The sequence below is a fragment of the Camelus bactrianus genome, chromosome 5, assembly GCF_048773025.1.
Source record: "Camelus bactrianus isolate YW-2024 breed Bactrian camel chromosome 5, ASM4877302v1, whole genome shotgun sequence".
Lineage (NCBI taxonomy): Eukaryota > Metazoa > Chordata > Mammalia > Artiodactyla > Camelidae > Camelus > Camelus bactrianus.
Window position 1 is genome coordinate 58,491,882 of NC_133543.1, and position 18,687 is coordinate 58,510,568.

General features: G+C 39.0%; 1 protein-coding gene and 1 long non-coding RNA gene across 6 annotated transcripts in view; one reads left to right on the forward strand and one right to left on the reverse strand.

Moving 5' to 3' along the window:
• The window catches only part of LOC141577720 (uncharacterized), a 120,798-nt gene that overhangs the window by 82,148 nt on the left and 19,963 nt on the right, over positions 1-18,687 (forward strand). For 2 of the 3 annotated variants that reach the window (XR_012507061.1, XR_012507060.1), the window contains 3 exons: positions 127-274; positions 387-1,267; positions 1,862-1,961. The exons of the other annotated variant lie outside the window; for it this stretch is intronic. This is a non-coding gene — a long non-coding RNA (uncharacterized LOC141577720). The remainder of the gene's footprint in view (positions 1-126; positions 275-386; positions 1,268-1,861; positions 1,962-18,687) is intronic. 3 annotated transcript variants of the gene reach the window in all.
• TTN (titin) overlaps positions 1-18,687 on the reverse strand; it is a 269,061-nt gene that overhangs the window by 79,529 nt on the left and 170,845 nt on the right. For all 3 annotated transcript variants that reach the window (XM_074363962.1, XM_074363965.1, XM_074363963.1), the window contains 37 exons: positions 18,015-18,281; positions 16,229-16,326; positions 15,363-15,531; positions 15,005-15,271; positions 14,632-14,898; positions 14,269-14,547; positions 13,769-14,177; positions 13,539-13,663; positions 13,169-13,435; positions 12,089-12,358; positions 11,696-11,998; positions 11,301-11,603; positions 10,851-11,038; positions 10,646-10,760; positions 10,254-10,538; positions 9,992-10,143; positions 9,151-9,298; positions 8,817-8,994; positions 8,404-8,525; positions 8,024-8,311; positions 7,614-7,910; positions 7,309-7,495; positions 6,744-6,859; positions 6,356-6,655; positions 5,945-6,244; positions 5,746-5,851; positions 5,455-5,651; positions 5,065-5,370; positions 4,685-4,963; positions 3,812-4,111; positions 3,410-3,712; positions 2,936-3,298; positions 2,309-2,611; positions 1,873-2,172; positions 1,078-1,374; positions 510-794; positions 123-416 (listed from right to left, as the gene is read on the reverse strand). In XM_074363962.1, the coding sequence (XP_074220063.1) occupies positions 123-416; positions 510-794; positions 1,078-1,374; positions 1,873-2,172; positions 2,309-2,611; positions 2,936-3,298; positions 3,410-3,712; positions 3,812-4,111; positions 4,685-4,963; positions 5,065-5,370; positions 5,455-5,651; positions 5,746-5,851; positions 5,945-6,244; positions 6,356-6,655; positions 6,744-6,859; positions 7,309-7,495; positions 7,614-7,910; positions 8,024-8,311; positions 8,404-8,525; positions 8,817-8,994; positions 9,151-9,298; positions 9,992-10,143; positions 10,254-10,538; positions 10,646-10,760; positions 10,851-11,038; positions 11,301-11,603; positions 11,696-11,998; positions 12,089-12,358; positions 13,169-13,435; positions 13,539-13,663; positions 13,769-14,177; positions 14,269-14,547; positions 14,632-14,898; positions 15,005-15,271; positions 15,363-15,531; positions 16,229-16,326; positions 18,015-18,281 (9,033 nt within the window). The remainder of the gene's footprint in view (positions 1-122; positions 417-509; positions 795-1,077; positions 1,375-1,872; positions 2,173-2,308; positions 2,612-2,935; positions 3,299-3,409; positions 3,713-3,811; positions 4,112-4,684; positions 4,964-5,064; positions 5,371-5,454; positions 5,652-5,745; positions 5,852-5,944; positions 6,245-6,355; positions 6,656-6,743; positions 6,860-7,308; positions 7,496-7,613; positions 7,911-8,023; positions 8,312-8,403; positions 8,526-8,816; positions 8,995-9,150; positions 9,299-9,991; positions 10,144-10,253; positions 10,539-10,645; positions 10,761-10,850; positions 11,039-11,300; positions 11,604-11,695; positions 11,999-12,088; positions 12,359-13,168; positions 13,436-13,538; positions 13,664-13,768; positions 14,178-14,268; positions 14,548-14,631; positions 14,899-15,004; positions 15,272-15,362; positions 15,532-16,228; positions 16,327-18,014; positions 18,282-18,687) is intronic.

An 18,687-nucleotide genomic window follows, 5' to 3' on the forward strand; every position in this document is an offset into this window, starting at 1 on the left:
TCTCCAGCCATAGGTCTCGAGACTATTGGAAATTTGAAGCCATAAATCTCAATACATAAATGACATAACTAGAAGCAGTCAGTATTTTACTTTGAAAACATAATGAAAACTTTCTCTCTTACCTAGTGGATCAACTGCAAGAATTGGTCCTATTTCAACAGGAGGGCCACAGCCAAACTTGTTCTTGGCAATCACACGGAACATATATTCTTGTCCCTCAAGGAGACCCGTGATATCACATTTGGATCTTTCAGTCTCTATTGGCTGTCTCCAGGTATGCATCTTAGCATCTTTTCTTTCAATAATAAAGCCTGTGATGTCACTTCCTCCATCATCTTCTGGATCAGACCAGTTAAGCAGACACATCTTTCTGTTTGTTACAACAGGTTTTAAGTCAAGAACTGGACCAGGGACATCTGAAAAATAAAACAGCAACAACAAAAAAATCAATGCAGTAAGACAGTATCACTTGGGAAAAATCCTATGGAAATCCATGTAATATTCCTTACCAAAAACTTCTACCCTGGCTGCTGCAAATTTGGAACCACAGCTGTTGGTAGCTGTAATCACATATCTGCCATGATCTTTTCTCAATGCATCCTTGATAATTAGTTCAGATTTGGTTCCAACGTTCTCTATTACAACACGGTCTTTATCCAGGTCTCCTTCTTCTTTGGTCCACACTCTTGTTGGCACAGGACGACCAGTTACCACAGCTGGAATTCTAAGAGTTTTCCCAGCCATTATCTGTATTCCAGCCTTAACAGAAACATCTAGTTCCACAGTTGGAGGCTCTGTTGAAAGAGAATAATCATGAAATAAAGATGAAAAAGAAAATCCTATAAAATAGATTAACAGGTTTATACTGTATAGCACAGGGAACTATATTTGATATCTTGGTGAAAAAGAATATGAAAACAAATATATGTATATTCATGTATGACTGAAGCATTGTGCTAAACACCAGAAATTGATACATTGTAAACTGACTATACTTCAATTTAAAAAAAAGTTAAAAAAAAAAAAATCCCATACTGGGAAAACATCCATAATCTTATTCATGTGACTTTTAAGTACCTTGTGGTTCAGCCACAGTCACAGGTTCTGTTTCTCCAGGCGGTCCTTCACCTGCAGCGTTGACAGCGCTCACTCGAAGTTTATAATCGGCACCCTCTCGGACTTCTTTGACAGTGTACTCACGGGCCTTGATCATCTTCTCTGTGCAGCGTGACCATTCATTTGTGCCAACCAGCTGCTTATCGACAAAGTAACCAATGATTTCCCCACCACCATTGAAAGCTGGGGGTTCCCATGCTAGTTCAATAGCTGTAGAACTTGTGTCAGTGACTCTCGGGATAGGTGGCCCAGGTGGAGCTAGAATGAATGCAGACACACAAATCAGAACTCACTGATGGTTTTAAAATGTACAGTAGCTTACGCTATCCCACTTTCTTTTTTTTCCCCCCCAGTGTGTTGCAGGTATATGGGTAAATACTGTTTTGTGAAACTTTCAAGTTATCTATACAGATGTTTGAAATTTTACATTGCAACCTCAAGAGACATGTCTGTAGTCACGTCTACTATTGCTAGTGTTTAGTTTGATTTTTTTCCAGCTTTATTTAATAGATCCTATTGTCATATACCACATGTAAGTTTAAGGTGTACAATATGATGATTTGATACATGCATATATTGCAGAATAATTACCACGATAATGTTGTACCACATAATAATACCCCTACCCCCTCACATAATTACCATTTTTGATACCACTTAAGATCTGCTCTCTTGACAATTTTCAAGCATATAATATAGTACTGATAATTATAGTGACCATGCTGTACCCTACTTTCTTCTTAAGGGATTACTTACAGATTGGATCATGTGCTGTTTTGGGATCTGAAGGGGGACTGAACTTTCCAGGTCCAGCTGCATTTTCGGCACATACTCTGAAGACATAGGTGAGACCTTCTAATAGGCCTTCTACTTTGGTCTTCAAAGCATTCAGAAGGTTTCTGTTGACACGAGACCAGTGTGTACTGTTAACCTCACGTTTTTCCAGCCAGTAACCCAGGATGGGGCTTCCATTATCTTTTGGTTCATTCCATGTCACTAGCATACTGTTGCTGGTAACATCTTCCACAATGGGCTTATCAGGTGCGTCAGGAGGTTCTGATTAAAAAAAAGGGGAGGGGGCATACTTAAATTAATTCCCTAGTATGAGATAAGAATTCAAGTTTACAAGCTGTGATAATGTAGATACCAACGTATGATAAAAAGGCAAAGTTCAGATGCTAAAGAACCTTACCAAATGGATCTTTAGCTGTAAGTGGCTTTGAAACACATGGTGGTCCAGGCCCAAACCTATTTTCAGCTCTTACACGGAAGAGGTACTCCTTTCCTTCAATCAACTTCATCACTGGGTATTTGCAATGTCTAAGGGTAGCAGTGACAATAATCCATTCTGAGTCAGGTTTTGTCTTGTCTTTCTTTTCCAAAGTGTAGTTTATAATTTCACTGCCACCATCATCTAGGGGTGGTTCCCATTTACAGAGGACTGAGTTCTTTCTAACATCTTCGAATATGAAGTTGATTGGTGGTCCTGGTATATCTGGTATTGAAAGAAAGAAGTGATTAAAAATTTGTGTAGAAATGGTTGCAACGGAAAATGTAAATGTTTAGTGTGCTTCTCTGACATCAGCTTCTGTTTTTCCTACGTCTGTCTATCTTTGTATCACATTAGCTGATGAATAACAAAGTCAGTTGACTTCTTTTACATAGCCAGGAGAAGAAAATGGGACTGAGAATACCTTGCTGAAGCTGTTTCCCATTTCTTTTAACTCCCCGACCCTGCCCCAAACTCCTTACTTTTGTGTTTTACTAAAACTCTGATATTAACTTTCTTCCATCGGGAAGCATAGTTTTACCTACTTACCTAGCACACTGACAGTACAGGGAGCTTTTGCAATACCGTGGTCATTTTCAACTTTGATCATAAACAGCCCGTGGTCAGGTCGGAGAGAATCTCGGACACGTAGCTGAGATTCTCCTTTTTTACTATTGTCGATACTCAAACGTTCTGTAAGAGGCAGGAAAAATGGCTCTTCTTCTTGAACTTCACCCCTCCTCCTCCTAACTAGGGGTGCTGCTCGCTTCTTAATTTCCTCTGGTATGATGACTTTTTCATCCTTTAGCCATGTAATAGTTGGGTAAGGTGACCCAGAAATAGTTGCATCAAGCGCTATTTCATCACCTCGCCTCACTTCTAGGCTTGTTCTCATAATGACTTTCGGGGCATCTGTAATGATTAAAAACAATACTTGTTTCAATTCTGATTAAAATATCTGGCAAAACGTTATTCTCATTTGTTTTACAAGGGGAAATGGCAACCCCATTAAACAAAACGTACCAATAGGATCTACAGCTTTGGTTGGAGGAGTGGCCCTAGAAGGTTCGCCAATACCAGCAGCATTTTCTGCTCGCACACGGAATTGGTATTCCTTTCCTTCTTCAAGTCCCTTTGCTGTATAGGTCAGGACTGGTACCAGGTGTTCATTGCACCTCTTCCATCTCTCTTCACCCTTAGCAATCTTCTCTATGATGTAACCCATGATCTTGCTCCCTCCATCGTACAAAGGTGGCTTCCATGTAATAGTCATTGCCTCAGCTGTGGGATTATGAACCTCAACATCTACAGGTGGGTCAGGGGGCTCTGAAGACAAGAAAAAACTGTTAAAATGGGGAACCCATCTTCTTAAAATAAAAATTGCATGTTCACTACTAGCTACATTACATTCATGCCCAAACTTACGCTTTGGATCTTGAGCAATGACTGGATTTTTCAGTTCAATATATTCGCCTCCACCAATCTTGTTGACAGCTTTGACACGGAAGAAGTATTCACCATTTGGTATGAGATCTTTTACAGTCCAAGATAATTTGTTCTCACCAGACATGACTGGTATATATGTCCTTCTCCCGGCTTCTCTGCGTTCCAGGACATAATGAAGAATTGGGCTTCCACCATCATATTCTGGAGGTTCCCAGGTTAATTTACAAGAACTCTTGGTGATGTCACTTGCTTTAATATCTTTGCATGGTCCAGGTAGGCCTGTTAGAAATCAAATTGATAATTATTATTGTAATCTGAAAAGTCAGCATATTAATAGCACACTCTTTCTCTAAGTAGGACTATTCACATCTTGGTAGAATAATCTTTGATGTGCTGAGTGTCCCTTACATTGCAGACCATGTAGCATCGTTGGCTCCCAACTACTAAATGTCAGTAGCTCCCCTTTGTTCCAAGCAAAAATGGACCCCCAAATACCATCCATGTGTGGGGAGGAAGAGGGCAGAAAATGTTACTACCCTGGTAGAGAACACTATGAAAAAATGCAAATACAATGAATAATGAATACTGGTTCTTTAAATGTTTTTTGGGTATGCTGTATCTTTTATTTATACTAGTACTTCACATGGAAATAATTACAACAGAAGTAAGTTGGTGTAATCAGAGTTTAACTAGCTTTAGAATTGCTTTGCTTCTCATATGGGAAGAAATAATCTGAAAGGACATTCAGTTTACGAATGGTCAACTCATGAAGCCATTTATCCTAACACTGCAGAGTTAACTAATTTTCCCAACATGTGAAGAATGTCTAGTGTATCATCAAAGAATGATTACCTATGACTTTGACATTGATTGAGGCAGTTGCTGAGCCAAGCTTATTCTCCAGGGTAATGGTGTAGACTCCAGCATCTGCACGGACACTCTTGGGAACTTCGAGGTGTGCAGAGATGTGATCATTCTTCATTGTTAATCTATCACTTGCTTTAACATCTTTGCCATCTTTATGCCAACTAACGGTTGGAACTGGGACAGCTCTGAAGGGAACAGGAATGCTTAACTTTTCACCTTCAATGACAACAATGTCGTGAGTCTCCAGATCAATTGTTGGCTTGCCTGTGAGACAGAATCCAAAAGAGGTAAAAAAAAAAAAATGTCAAAAATGCAATGCACGGTAAAGCCCATTTTTTAAATTATAAAAGAAACTGTGTCCTTACAGTCTGGGTCTTTGGCAACCACGTTTTCAGAGATTTCAGATGGCTCACTGACACCAACAGCATTGACGGCTCTCACTCTCAGAACGTACTCCTTGTCAGGAACAACACCTTCTTCAACCTTGTATTTCAAATCTTTTATTGGGCGAGAATTAACTCGCATCCATTTCTCAGTGCCTACTGGACACATTTCAACATGGTATCCTATAATAGGACTTCCACCATTTTTCTCTGGAGGTTTCCAAGCAATGGCAATGTGCTTTCTCCCCGCATCTGTCACGTGTAGGTCAAGGGGAGGTGAAGGAGGACCTGAAAAAAGAGTGAAACATTCACATCCACAATCTCATCCTCAAGCTCTATACAAATATCCTTTGTCTAATCAGCACTACTTACTTGTTGGATCTTCAATGGTCAGGATTTCCGTGGGTTCACTTGGGTGACCAACTCCAGCTTCATTCTCTGCCCGAACCTGAAACTGGACCTCTGTTCCTTCAATAACATCAGTTACTCTGAAGTTACAGTCGGGTCCTGCGGTCTTTCCAGCTTTCACCCAACGGGTACCTAACTTTTCTTTCTTTTCAATGACGTATCTATTGAAATAGCAAAGCATTTCATTAGCATTAATACAGTTAAGAATTTTCAGCCAAATGCAAATTTTTCTTTATGAATTAATTAAAATTCTACCTCTGTATTGGTTTTCCACCATCATTTTTAGGTGGTTCCCACTTCAGGTCAACATGTCGTTTTGTGACATCAACCACTGCCAGAGCATAGGGTGGTCCCGGGGTGGCTGAAAGCAAAATATTCAGTGGTTAGAAAAGTGAGAGGGAAAAGTGATAATCCTTTACAAATGGTGTCACAAAGACAAAGTTAGAGAGCATACTAAAGGTGTCTTTGGCCAGGACAGAGTCCTCGACTTCACAATAGTCACTTTGTCCTATGGCGTTTTCTGCAGCAACTCGGAACACATATAAAGAACCCTCTGTCAATGGGGTCACCGTGCACTTGGTGTCCTTGACAGTTGTGTCCACTGTTTGCCAGCCTTTTCGTCTCACATCTCTCTTTTCCACAATGTAGTTGGTGATAGGGGACCCTCCATCTTTCTCAGGAACTGTCCACTTCAGGTCTGCCGTATTTTTGGTAATGTTAATAACTTCAAGCCAGCGAGGTGGTGATGGGGGATCTGAAGAAAGAAAATACAATTTTTTACTGTCTAATATTCAGTCTTCACTAAATTCTCTAGTGATCGCCAGGAGATCATACAGCAAGGATGCAATAACCAAGAGTGACTTACAGAGCTTCTCCCGGCAAAGCACAGGGTCACTGGGTTCACTGGGTTCACTCTCCCCGGCCTTGTTCACAGCTCTAACTCGGAATGAGTATTCCTGCCCTTCCATGAGCCCTGGGAGCAAATGCTGAGTGGTGGGAACCCCTTCAGCCACTCGGACCCAGTCCTCTGTTCCCGTCTTTAGCATTTCAATGACGTAAGACTCGATCTTTGCCCCTCCATCATGTTCTGGCTTTGTCCAGTTCAACATTAATGATGTTCTGCCTATATCTTTCACGGTTGGTTTTCCAGGGGGCCATGGAGGATCTGCAAGCCAACGAAATGAAATCATTATTTAGACTTGTCAAAAGGAATTAATATAAGTTTCAAAATCACAGACGTATATAAATAATACCTATGGGATCCTTTATTAAGACTGGCTCAGTTGATCTGCTTGGTTTTCCAGGTCCTGCAAGATTTTCAGCCAACACACGGAATCTGTATTTTTTCTTATTGGTGAGGCCTTTCACTCTGAATTAGGAACAAAGTGTGAGTTGAATACCATGATAAGAAGCAGAAACTTCTGTTTGTTTTACATAGAAGAAGCTAATTTATTTCTATTGTAATTTGGAAATTTAACTGAAAATATTTCAATATAAAGTAAAAATTGCCCTTTAATTGTCATACACTTTTGATTTGGTCAAATGTATCTATCTAATTATAGAACCTCTAAAAATAATCATTGTCATAATATGCTGGGGGACCAAACCCTTTGAAACTTCCAGAAAGTTTGATATTTTACAGTAAGAAATTAAGAAATAAGTCCTTCAATGGAATTTATATCATTTTTGAAATTATGTGGTAATAGAAAAGTAAATAAAAAACTGTATAATAATATATAATCATATTTAATCAAAAGGAAAGAAAGCTAAAGAATAAAAAATTGCTATTTTAACATCTTGATGAAAACTTGGGCATACCTGAATGTTGTGTCCTTTATTGGCATCTTATTGCATCTAACCCATTTATCAGTATCAGGATCTAATCTTTCAACCCAGTATCCCGTGATTGGGCTGCCACCGTCATCGTCTGGCTCACACCAAGTGAGAGTCACTGCATCTTTAGTGATATCAGAAGGTTCCAGGCGAGTTGGAGGTCCAGGTGGATCTGTAGACAGGATAGTAACATGTTATATGTCCTATATATAAATATGACACCTAAATCCAAGTTTGACACAAGCATCCTTTTTTTTTTTTTAAAGCCTACTGATTAATGGGCGACTTACCAAACTGAAATTTGGCTGTTATTGGAGTGGCCTGAACTGGCTCACCAACACCATACATGTTTTCTGCAGCAACTCTGAAGATATATTCTTTATTGGGTGTTAATTTGGTTGCCTTGAACTTTGTATCCTTGACAGTTGACGAAAGCTTGTGCCACACTTCACTATCAGTCGCTCTTCTCTCCACGACATAATTTGTGACTTTAGATCCACCGTCATCACGTGGTGGGTTCCATGTTAGAAGACATGACTCGTTGGTGACTTCTGTGATGTCAAAAGCAGCTGGGGGTCCAGGTTTATCTGTGGATGACATTATACACTCAGAAAAAAACCCACTTTTTAAATCGTGTTTTATTATTTTTAAAAGTAGCTCGAATGAGTTTGCCCATTTTTAAAATGAGAGCCTCCCTTACCTAAGACATTCACTTCTACCACAGCGGTCGCCCGACCACAGACGTTCACGGCCTCGATGATGTACGTGCCAGTGTCACTTCTCTTACTATCGACAATTGTCACTGTGGATTTTTTAGGAACGTTTTCAATGGTGATTCTCTTGTCCTGCTTCAGAAGCATATCTGCCTTCGTCCAAGTTACTTTAGGTTCAGGCTTGCCAGTTACAGTAGCAGGAAGTTCAATCTTAGTTCCTGCTTTTACAGTGAGACCCGCAAGCAGCTTCACATCGAGGAAAATTTCTGGAGCCTCTGAGTTGGAAAAGATTATTTATGATGTTAGTAGGTTTATGCAGAATTAAAGTCACAGGTCTGGCTGGTAAACAAAAACCAAAAATAAGTACCCTGGGTGTCCACAGCCTGGATTTCATCTGTGGGTTTGCTTGGTTTGCTAGCACCTAGCCTGTTCAAGGCCTTCACGCGGTAGGCATACCACTTGCCTTCTTCAAGACCTGTCACCTCCATTCTGTCAGAAAACAAAATAAGATTTTACGTTAATGCATCTAATCTATTCCATTGTGCAATATTCATATTTCCAAAATTTATACCACTGGTATAATACTATCCTTTAAATTAATTGCTTCAATATTTTAACTAATGAAAACCTCGATTAAAGGGTAAATCAGCAGAAGTTTAAAAAATCAGATGGGCACACCAGGTAAATTCTAAACCTAACATGTTGATTTTCCAAAAGAAAGCCCATTTTAGTGAGTAAGAGTAAACATTTACTCTTGTGCCAAATAACTATAAAACTTACTTTGTTTCTGCAACTGGTTCTCCACAGGCGACCCATCGATCAGAACCACGTGGACATTTTTCAACTAAATATCCTTTGATGCGTGACCCACCGTCATATTTAGGTGGATCCCATGTTAGGAAGATGCTGTTGGCTGTTCGATCTCTCCACTTAACATTCTCCGGTGGATCTGGAACCGCTATAACAGTTTAAAGAGTGAATTAGTCTTAGATAAGCTATCTATGAAATCTCCATATTGCCAGCCTGTGTCTTTCCCCCATAACTTCAACTCCAGTTGTAAAAGCAAAAACAGGTAACAAGAGGTTAGGTAAGAAATCATCCAGAATGTACTCACTTGCAGGAGCTGACATATTTACAGGTTCATCAACATATGCGGGTTCTCCAGGGCCACACTTGTTACGAGCACAGACTTTAAATAAATACTCTTTTCCTTGAACAAGATCAGGAACTGTGAATTCTAGTTCAGTCACAAAGTCCATAACCTGGGACAAAGCAATACAGTTAATAAGCTGTTTTCCAAAAACTCTTTGCCCAAGTCAAAAGGTTTTTACCATGAGCAAGGTTACAAATAGAAGTTGTTTTGAATGCTAAGGATTATTCTTATATGAATTTCATATTAGAGAAAAATTGTAAAGTACGGCACATAATAACATCTGACCCTTAATATAAGGGATAACTGTTTCATAGTTTGTACACATTCAAAAGGTGGCAAACAAGGTGTTGATTTTTTTCTACCACCTTGGTTATTAGAAATATGATAAATCAAGGTAAAAAATAGTAATGGTATAAACTGAGGAGGAAAAAAAATGGCAGATCAGGCCAACTAAGGTAATCTAGTGGTGTGAGAAGAAGGACCATTACCAAGGAGTTAAGTACTTAGTGTCCTTAGAATGTCTTATATATTAAAAGGGTACATTGGGTACTTAATCAGGTACCACATGAATAGATAAGTTTTATTTTTTAACAAATCCAGCTTAAAATTTGGTAAGTCTTGCTAAAAATGAAGCAATTATACCAGATTTTGGTTGAACTACCTCAGGAAGCATTAGCATCAACACTTTTAAAGCAAGGTCAAGGAAATATGTTTCATGTATAAAAACAGATAAACTGCATGGCATTCTGGGATCTCCCCCACTCTCTTTTCTGCAGTTGGTGCAATGCTGCTCAAAACTCACTTTAGTCCATGTTTTCCGGCTGACTTCTCGCTTTTCAATAAGATAACCAGTCAGTGGACTTCCTCCATCATCATCTGGTGGTTCCCAAGTTAAATGTACTGAGTCCTTGGTTATCTCACCAAATTTCAGTTCTTTGGGTGCACTTGGGCGAGCTGAAAAAAAAAAATGCAGTCAGAAGTCATCATTAATAGCTTGAACCAATATTTGTTAATACTGTCAAATCACCTTAGATAAATTAGATAACAAAAGTTTAGTTCCTTACCAATTACATTGACGTCAATTTCCCCAGAAATTGCTTTCACTGGATTTTCTAATTTCAGTGTATAAATGCCCTTGTCTGGACGTTCACTTGGAGAAATGACAAGTTCAGCATAGGCAGACAGGGTTTTCATTTTCACACGGTCCCCTGCTTCTAGTACTTTATCTCCAAAAGACCAGGTAGCAGTTGGCCTTGGATAGCCCGTACTTGGAACCAGGATCTTGATAGGATTTGGGACAATAACTTCCAGGCCATCTTTAAATGCACTTAAATCCATTGTTGGTTCAACTACCAAAGAGAAAAGTGAATGAGTTTCCAGTACTTATATTTAAGTCCCTGGTACCCCAAAGTAGCTATGTGCTGTTCCCACATCTAAAAGTAAAATATCCATTTACCAGATGCATCATCAGCAGTCAGAGGACCAAGAATTTCAGATGGATCTGAAACACCAGCTTCATTTTCTGCAGATACTCGATACAAATATTTATTTCCTTTTTGTAATCCAGTAACCTAAAATTATGAATCAATATTTGTAAAAATACACATACATTTAAGTCCATGATTATATACTGACTCTTTCTTTAGATGCACATGCTCTACCTTGTAAGTCAGTTCAGGGACAAGTTTCTTATTGCAACGAATCCAATTATCTTTTCCTTCTTCACATCGTTCGATGATATAGCCCAATATTGGGCCTCCTCCATCTTTCAGAGGAGGTTCCCATGTGAGCTGAACTGATGACTGAGTCTGATCTGAAGAATTTAGGTTCACAGGAGGACTTGGTCTCTCTGGAATGGAAGAAAGAGTTGGAGCGTACCATTTAATTCAGTGACAACTTATTAAGATGGTGCTATTATCATTTCTATCATACCCATTAAAATAGGTTTAATGAATTCACTGGATAAAAGTGGGCACAAAATTCTACAATTTTGTTCAAATTTTTCTGATGTTCTTCCTTCTCATTAACTTTTAATTTGATTTATTTTAATCGAGAGGCTTAATTTCTGGATTTAATAGAGAAATTCTTTTTTTTTTTTTTGATGGGCTTACCAATTGGATCAGCAACTTTGACAAAGGGTGTGGCTGTACTTGGTTTTCCAACTCCGATTCGGTTTTGGGCCCTGACCCGGAAACTGTACTCCTGTCCTTCCACCACATCAGTGACGGTTGCAGACAGGTCTTCAGCTCTTACGGTCATGGCAGTTTCCCATCTGATAGAAGCCTTGTCCCTTAATTCAATGACGTAGTTTGTGATCTCGGCACCTCCATCATACTCTGGTGGTTCCCATGTCAGTGAGACACCAAATCTATTCACATCAGTGATCGCTACATTCAAAGGAGGACCTGGAACATCTGGATTTCATCACAGAAGAAAACACAGGCTTCAGGTTATCTCAGGAATAAAAGAAAGGATAAGCTAGTTTACAATTTACTTAACTTCTTACCATATTTGCTCCTTGCTTCGACAGGACTGTCAGTTTCTACTGGTTCACCAGTGCCGACTCTGTTTCTTGCACTCACACGGAACAGGTACTCAACTCCTCCTTTTTGTAGTCCAGTGACAGTAAACTCACAACTGTCTGCACGGTCAGTGGCCAGAACCCAGGTCTTTCTCTTGATATCACGTCTTTCAACAACATAACCTATGATTTTGCTTCCACCATCAGTTAATGGTTCTTCCCAAGCGAGGCTCACTTCACCATCAAATGTTTCTGTCACTTCCAAGTTACGTACTGGCCCAGGAACATCTGAAATTCACATATAAATTTTTTTTTTAGTGTGTTAGCATGCTTTTAGTTGTGCTTTGACAGTAAAGTCTGAGTGACTCCAGGGCTTACCAATAACTTGTAAATTGATGAATGCTTCTGCTTTTCCATGTTTGTTCTGAAGGACAATTTTATACCTTCCTTTGTCCCCTTTCTTGGCTTCTGAAATTCTGAAGGAAGTTTGCTCAGCTGTAGTATCAACGGTTTTTGAAGAAAGGGGTTCATTTTCTTTAAACCACTCTGCTTCTGCTTTGGGGTAGGCCTCATAGGGCACCACCATTGTCAGGGGCTGGCCAACATCAACCACGAGGTCTTGATCAGCTGTCTTGATTTTAGGTGCAGCTAGTGAGAAAAATAACATGTGAATGCTTTTGAGTGATTTATTGTAGTCCAGCTATGCCCTAGCTTCTTCACTATGCATTTGTTAGCAAATATTCATTACATAACCTTAGAGGCATATCACAGTCACTTTACAGCAGAGAACTTTAGCTGACTTAAGAGTTCTCACAGCTTATTCTGCAAATTATCAGACTCTGAAGAACAGAGGATTAAGGATGATATGAAACCATAAAATCTCCATTCTTTGCCAATAATAACAAAGAACTAAACATAGAGCATAAAACATTTTTTTTCTTTTTGTATAAAGTAGACACCTCATACTTAGTTCATGATAAACCAAACTTGTTCTTACATACAAGAGGTATATTAATAGCTCTTTCAAATGCCAACCTATAAGGATGCCTTGGAAGCTTGGGTCAGGATGAGAACAGACCTAAGAGGCTCCACAGGGATTTGGAAAGAAGAAAAGAATGCTGCCATCTCTAGGTCTGGATTTGCTGGGAAGACTCTCAGAGCAATAGGTTAATTCTAGGAATCAATCAACAGCTGCCATGTGCCAGGAACTCTTCTAGGTTCTGGCATGTAAAAAGCAATGCTGTCAATTTCTTCTGACTCGGGGCACTTGGTGGTAGGAGGAATTAGAATAGTTGACTTGTGGATAGGGCTTAACAAGAATAAAAGGCTTTCAAAAGCATTTTCTCATTAATTAACTGAAATCTGAAACATACACTGAAATCTGAAAACTGAAATCTGAAACATACACAGTATCTGTGACATTGTGAAGATATTTGAAAATAAAAGAAAGGGACCTACCTGCCAGTTCAAGCTTAGCTCTGGCTTCTTTGTCTTTGGCAATAAATCTGTATTCACCCTGGTCTCGGGGCTTAATATCACAGATCTGTAGTCTGTGTATCTTTCCTTCACTCATCATCTGGTGTTTGTCACCCTGGACAATAATCATGTTATTTTTTAGCCATTGGACTTCCACCTTATCTTTGTTGAGCTCAGCTAAAAAGACAACATCAGCACCAGGGGCTTCAAGGATGTCTTGGGGAGGCCTGATGATCTCAACAGGGATTTCTGAAAAGAAAATGTGAAATAAATACAAACATGTTTGTACTGGGATTAACAACTTTTAAAAGCTGGCACTGATATTAAAATTGTCCTTCCACTTAATACGTACCTTCCACAAAGAGTCTAGCTCGAGACTTCCTGTCTTCTACTCCACAAGCATATTCACATTCATCATCCAGCCGGCAATCCTTAATAATGAGTCTGTGTACACTGCCATCCTTTTCAAATTTGTATCTAAAAGAAGAGATTGAATTACTGGTTAGCTTGCATTAACGGCCACTAAATTGCCAAAAGTGTATGTATAGCTACAGAAATAGAGATTAAGTAGCTTTCACGTACTTTTTGCCTTCTTTGATTTCTCTCCCATTTCTGTACCATTTTACATTTGCCTTCTCTCTGGAGAGCTGGCAGGAGAAGACAGCATCGTCAAACTCGGTAACTGTCTGGTCTTCCAAGTGTTCCACAAATTCTGTAGGGGCTTCTATGATGAGAAGGTCAGCAACAGATTTATCTTTTCCAGCAGTGACAATGTATTCACCCTCATCGGGGAAGCCACAGTCTTTAATGATTAGAGAGTGCTTATATTTATCGATTCTGTATAAAACACGGTTGTCAAAAGCCACCTCTTCTCCATTTTTCGTCCACTTCAGTCTTACATTGAGACGGTTGACCTTGCACCAGAACGTGACAGATTTCTTCTCCATTGTTTCAATATCCTGAAGAGGCTCAACAATCCTAAGTTCTTCCTCTGTTGGAAAGGAGAAGAAGAAGGTTGCTTTTAACTGTCTTCATAATAGACGTTGATTTTAAAAATTTCTAATGCTGTCCAAGTGTCTTACCTTCTACTATTAGATTGGCTGCACTCTTAACATTTTCACCTCTGTGATTGGTCAGAGATACACTGTAGTTGTCTTGATCATCTAATCGTGCATTTCTAATTCTGAGGGTGTAGACCAGGTCTTTTTGGAGAATAATGTATTTTGAACTGTCAAATATGGCTTCTTTATTTCTGAACCATTTGGCTTTGGCACCTTCAGTATTGACCTCACAGTTAAAGGTGACTTCTTGCTGTTCCTTCACACGGGTGTCCTTCAGAGGAACTATGATCTTGAGTTTTTCTGAAAACAATCAACAGGACTTCATAGTATGAAGCAGTAATAGATGCGAACAGAAGTAAACCCAAGAAATACAAACAAACTTACCAATTACTGTCAAGTGAGCTGCTGCTCTGGCGGCCCCAACCATGACTACGTAAGTGCCCATATCTTGTAGAGTGGCATCTTTCACCACGAGGATCCTCTTCTTGCCATCAGCAATAATGTCATACTTATCTCCAGATTCAAGTGTCTTATCATCTCTCTTCCACTGGACTTCAAAGCTTTCCTTTGATATAGAGCAGACAAATTCAGCCTTTTCTCCTTCAAGTATCTCAAGGTTTTGAGGCTTTGAGATAAATTCAGCTGCAAGTTCTGGAAAGAAAAAGGCGCAAGATATTGAAAACGTAAGCATCTGTACCTTAAATGCAACCAGTATGGTTTTCTTAAAATAAAATAGTCTTCATTGTAACTTTCATACCATGTACTTTGACTCTGCCATCAGTTCGAGAACTTGGGAGTCGGCAGTTGTAGTTGCCCGCATCCTCAAGGTGAGCGTTCTGAATGGTCAGGATTCTCTTCCGTCCATCAGTAAGGATTTCGTATCTACCTGTTTCAATGATCTCTTCATCTCCTTTGTACCAAACCACTTCTGCCCCAGGCTTGGAGACTTCACAAATCAGTTTTATGGTGTCTGTTTCACTAACTTCAATGTTGGTAAGATTTTTTGTAAAGACAGCTTCTTCTTCTGCAAGAAAAATTAAAAAAAAAAATTGAATTAAACTGGAAATTTTTCCCCCCAACATATATACTCCTGCAAAGAAAGACTTCACTCTTACCCAGGACTGTCAGCATGCCAGAAGTTCTCGCTGTCCTTACTTCACAGGAATATTCCGCTTCGTCGTCCAGTAGGCATTTGTTGACGACAAGAATGCGGACAGCTCCCTTAGATATGATGTCGTATTTTTTGCCCTTTTTAATTTCAGCACCATCTTTAAACCACTGAACCTATATTTAAGATAAATAAATACTTTTATCAGTTTTCTTGTTCCTTTGCACGTTCGTGCGTCCTTAAGGCGAACTGTTTTCCTAAGCTTTTCTAAAAGCAGCCATCATTTTGTGAAGAACCGAAGTGGTAAATACAGCTAAACCCCAAAAAGCAAGAACAAATTTCCTCAGTTATTATTAAGTGAGCAGCTGTGATATTATCAGTTATTAAAAATAATGGGACCATATTAAGTTTAGAGCAGTAGAGGGCTTTAGCGATCATGCAGACCAGCTCTTTTGCTTTCCAGATGTGTAAACCATGACTCAAAGGTGACTTGCCAATGGTAGTTAGTAGCAACCAGGAGTACTTAGTTGAGACATAGGAAATTACTGATACTTGTTTTTAGCCTAAGAAAACAGCAACTTCATATGGTTCAAATGAATAATTTCTAAATCTCCTGATTGAGAGTCCAGTGTTTTTCAAGTCATAGTAAATGAATAATACTAAAAAGAGAACAGTTAAATCAAGTATGTACTATCAAGTATGTATTTCATACTGAAGTGTGACATCTTCAATCTAATAATCGTTAATCTAAAAGAAAAGTGATGATCAGAGATAGGTTTGATTAACCTTTTTTTTTTTTTTTTCCCATTTTGGCTAACCAAAAGTAAACACAGTTACCCAACAACACAAGTTAGCAACCACACAATCACAGACCTTGGCATTTTCTCGGGAAATTTCACACTCAAACCGTGCCATTTCTTTTTCCTTAACTTGAAGATCAGTGAGTGGTCTTAGGAATTCCACATGAGGAGCTGTAAGAGAAGGTCATCAGAATTCAAAATGAGGTTTCTAGAAAGTCACTCTGACATTACTGTAGTACGTATTAAGAAAAAGTGAGTCTTTTGCAGGCCTTTCCATCTTAACAGGCTACAACTGGCTTAGAAATCATTTGGAGCTCCCATTCAGGTGTGATACTTTGCATTTTACATCTTGGTAGTTTTCATAAAATTATGTGGCAACCTATATATATCCAACTAATTCTATCTGTCTGTCTGTCTATCTAATCTATCATCACCAGCTCAGTTCTTCTGAATGATAGCTGGAAGAAAAATCTTCTCCAGAGTTGAAAGTTGATACTGTCAAAAGAAATACCAGTAGCAAAGAAACATTATCTTATTTAAGGCAAGCAGCATAGTCTTTAAGAAATTAGAAGAATTCAACGATAGTGCATCTTGAAGAGCTATGATCAGTCTTGTCTATGGCTAAGAGGCTTGAGTCTGCAATTGAAATCATATACGTTCAGCTTTTTGTGTGTGTCAACTTCAAAGACGTCACGTATAAGTCAGGCACAAAATCCATTAGTGCGACAAAGCAACATGTTTTGCATGGGAGGGTGGCTTTTTTTTTTAATATCTCTTGTTTCATTTATCCCCAGAATTAAATTGGGGGATGCACAGGATTGGAGAGCTTCCCACATGCCCTTCCTTCTTTCAGGGGTACTTGTGAGTCTTTTCCAAGATGACCTTTATTGATCAGTGAGATTCTGGAACACAAGTGCTGGCTTATAGGCTTGAAGATCTGCTCAGCCTTCTTGGAGTGGCGACAAAGTAGATGACATAGTGAAGAAGGAGACCCAAGAAGCTACTCTGTCATAAGCTAAAGCAAAGCAACCAAAGTGGAAAGGATAAATACAAGACGCATGTTGAAGCACAATCAAAGCCACTGTTTTATAGTTATTGACAGATGGGGAGCAACTAAACCAAGCAGCAAGTATTGCACAAAAAGACAGACTGAAAAATGTTATCACTGGACAAATGAATGAATGAAAAAAAATGAGCTAGCATGTGGCATTTTGAAAAAAAGACATTATATATTTCACCAGAGGAAGAAGTAATGCTAAAAACCATTAGTGCTCTTTTCATTTATAGGACTCAAAGAATCCAGGCTTCGCTCATCTTCTTTTCCATTCTTATTCTCAGAGATGGCATTACGTGAGTGGGCTTGATCGTATTACAGCAAATCTCTAGCATGCTCCTATTCAAACTGAAATTTCACGCTCGTTTTCTAGTGGTTTCTCAAACCTGAGAATTCATTTTATTCCAAGTGGAAATTGCTTTCATTTCCTTTCCTTTTCTCTCTCTCTCTTTTTTTTAATCATGGCTCCCTTCTTGTCTTTTAAAATTCAATTTGTCCTCATCTGTATTGGGATATTCCTGCAGTAGGCTTAAACCCCACGTAGACAAACAGCATGTCTGCTCACTACTCAGTGAGAAGCATAGCAAAATGTGATCAGCCTGCCCTTCTCAGACCAGATGTGGCAGAAGGAACTCTCTCTCTTTTTTAAACACATAGAGGATCATGTTATGTCAGTACTGATACTGTTTTAAGTTGCCAAGAAATGCGATTAGGGCAAGAAGGGCATGCAAAAAGTGGTTTTTTGTTTGTTTGTTTGTTATCAAAGAGTTGCAAATGAAAAGTCCTGTGTAAGAAGAATACTTACGCACGACGTTCAGGTTACAGGAAGTCTTAAAATCCTTAGCATCACAAGTGTATGTTTTAATATCCTCTGGGGTACAGCCGTGTATAATAAGTTTTCTGACCCTGCCATCAGCAACAATTTCATACTTCTTGCTTTTGAGAATTTCTGTTCCATTCTTGAACCATTTCACCTTAGCATTTTCTCGTGATACTTCACACTCCAAAACGGCTGTGGCTTCCTCTTCGACCGTCTGGTCCTCAAGAGGCTTAGTGAATTCAACTGGGGGTTCTGAAAGAATCATACTAATTAGCCAAGGTATTTCTCCTTTCCTTCTCCAAGAGTTTCAGCACTTCCTCAACTTTCCTCTCACATCTCCAGGGATTTTCTGTTTTTAAGTTTCATTTGTAAATTTTGATTTCACTCAGATGTTTTCCTCTAATAATGATGTTTCATCATTATTTGTATATAGAGGAAAAGCATTTTTAAAGAATATGAAACACTGAGGAAATAATAGCCAACTCTTAGTTAAGAGAGTGATGGATACTTTGATAATAATTCTTCCTCCAGATGTTAACTGAATGCAATAAAAACAGTGGGGATGGAAAGACGAAGTAAAACCTATTCTAGCCAATTTTGGCTTTTTTTTTTTTTTTAATAGTCTATGAGGCTATTTTCTTAGGCCAAAATTACACTT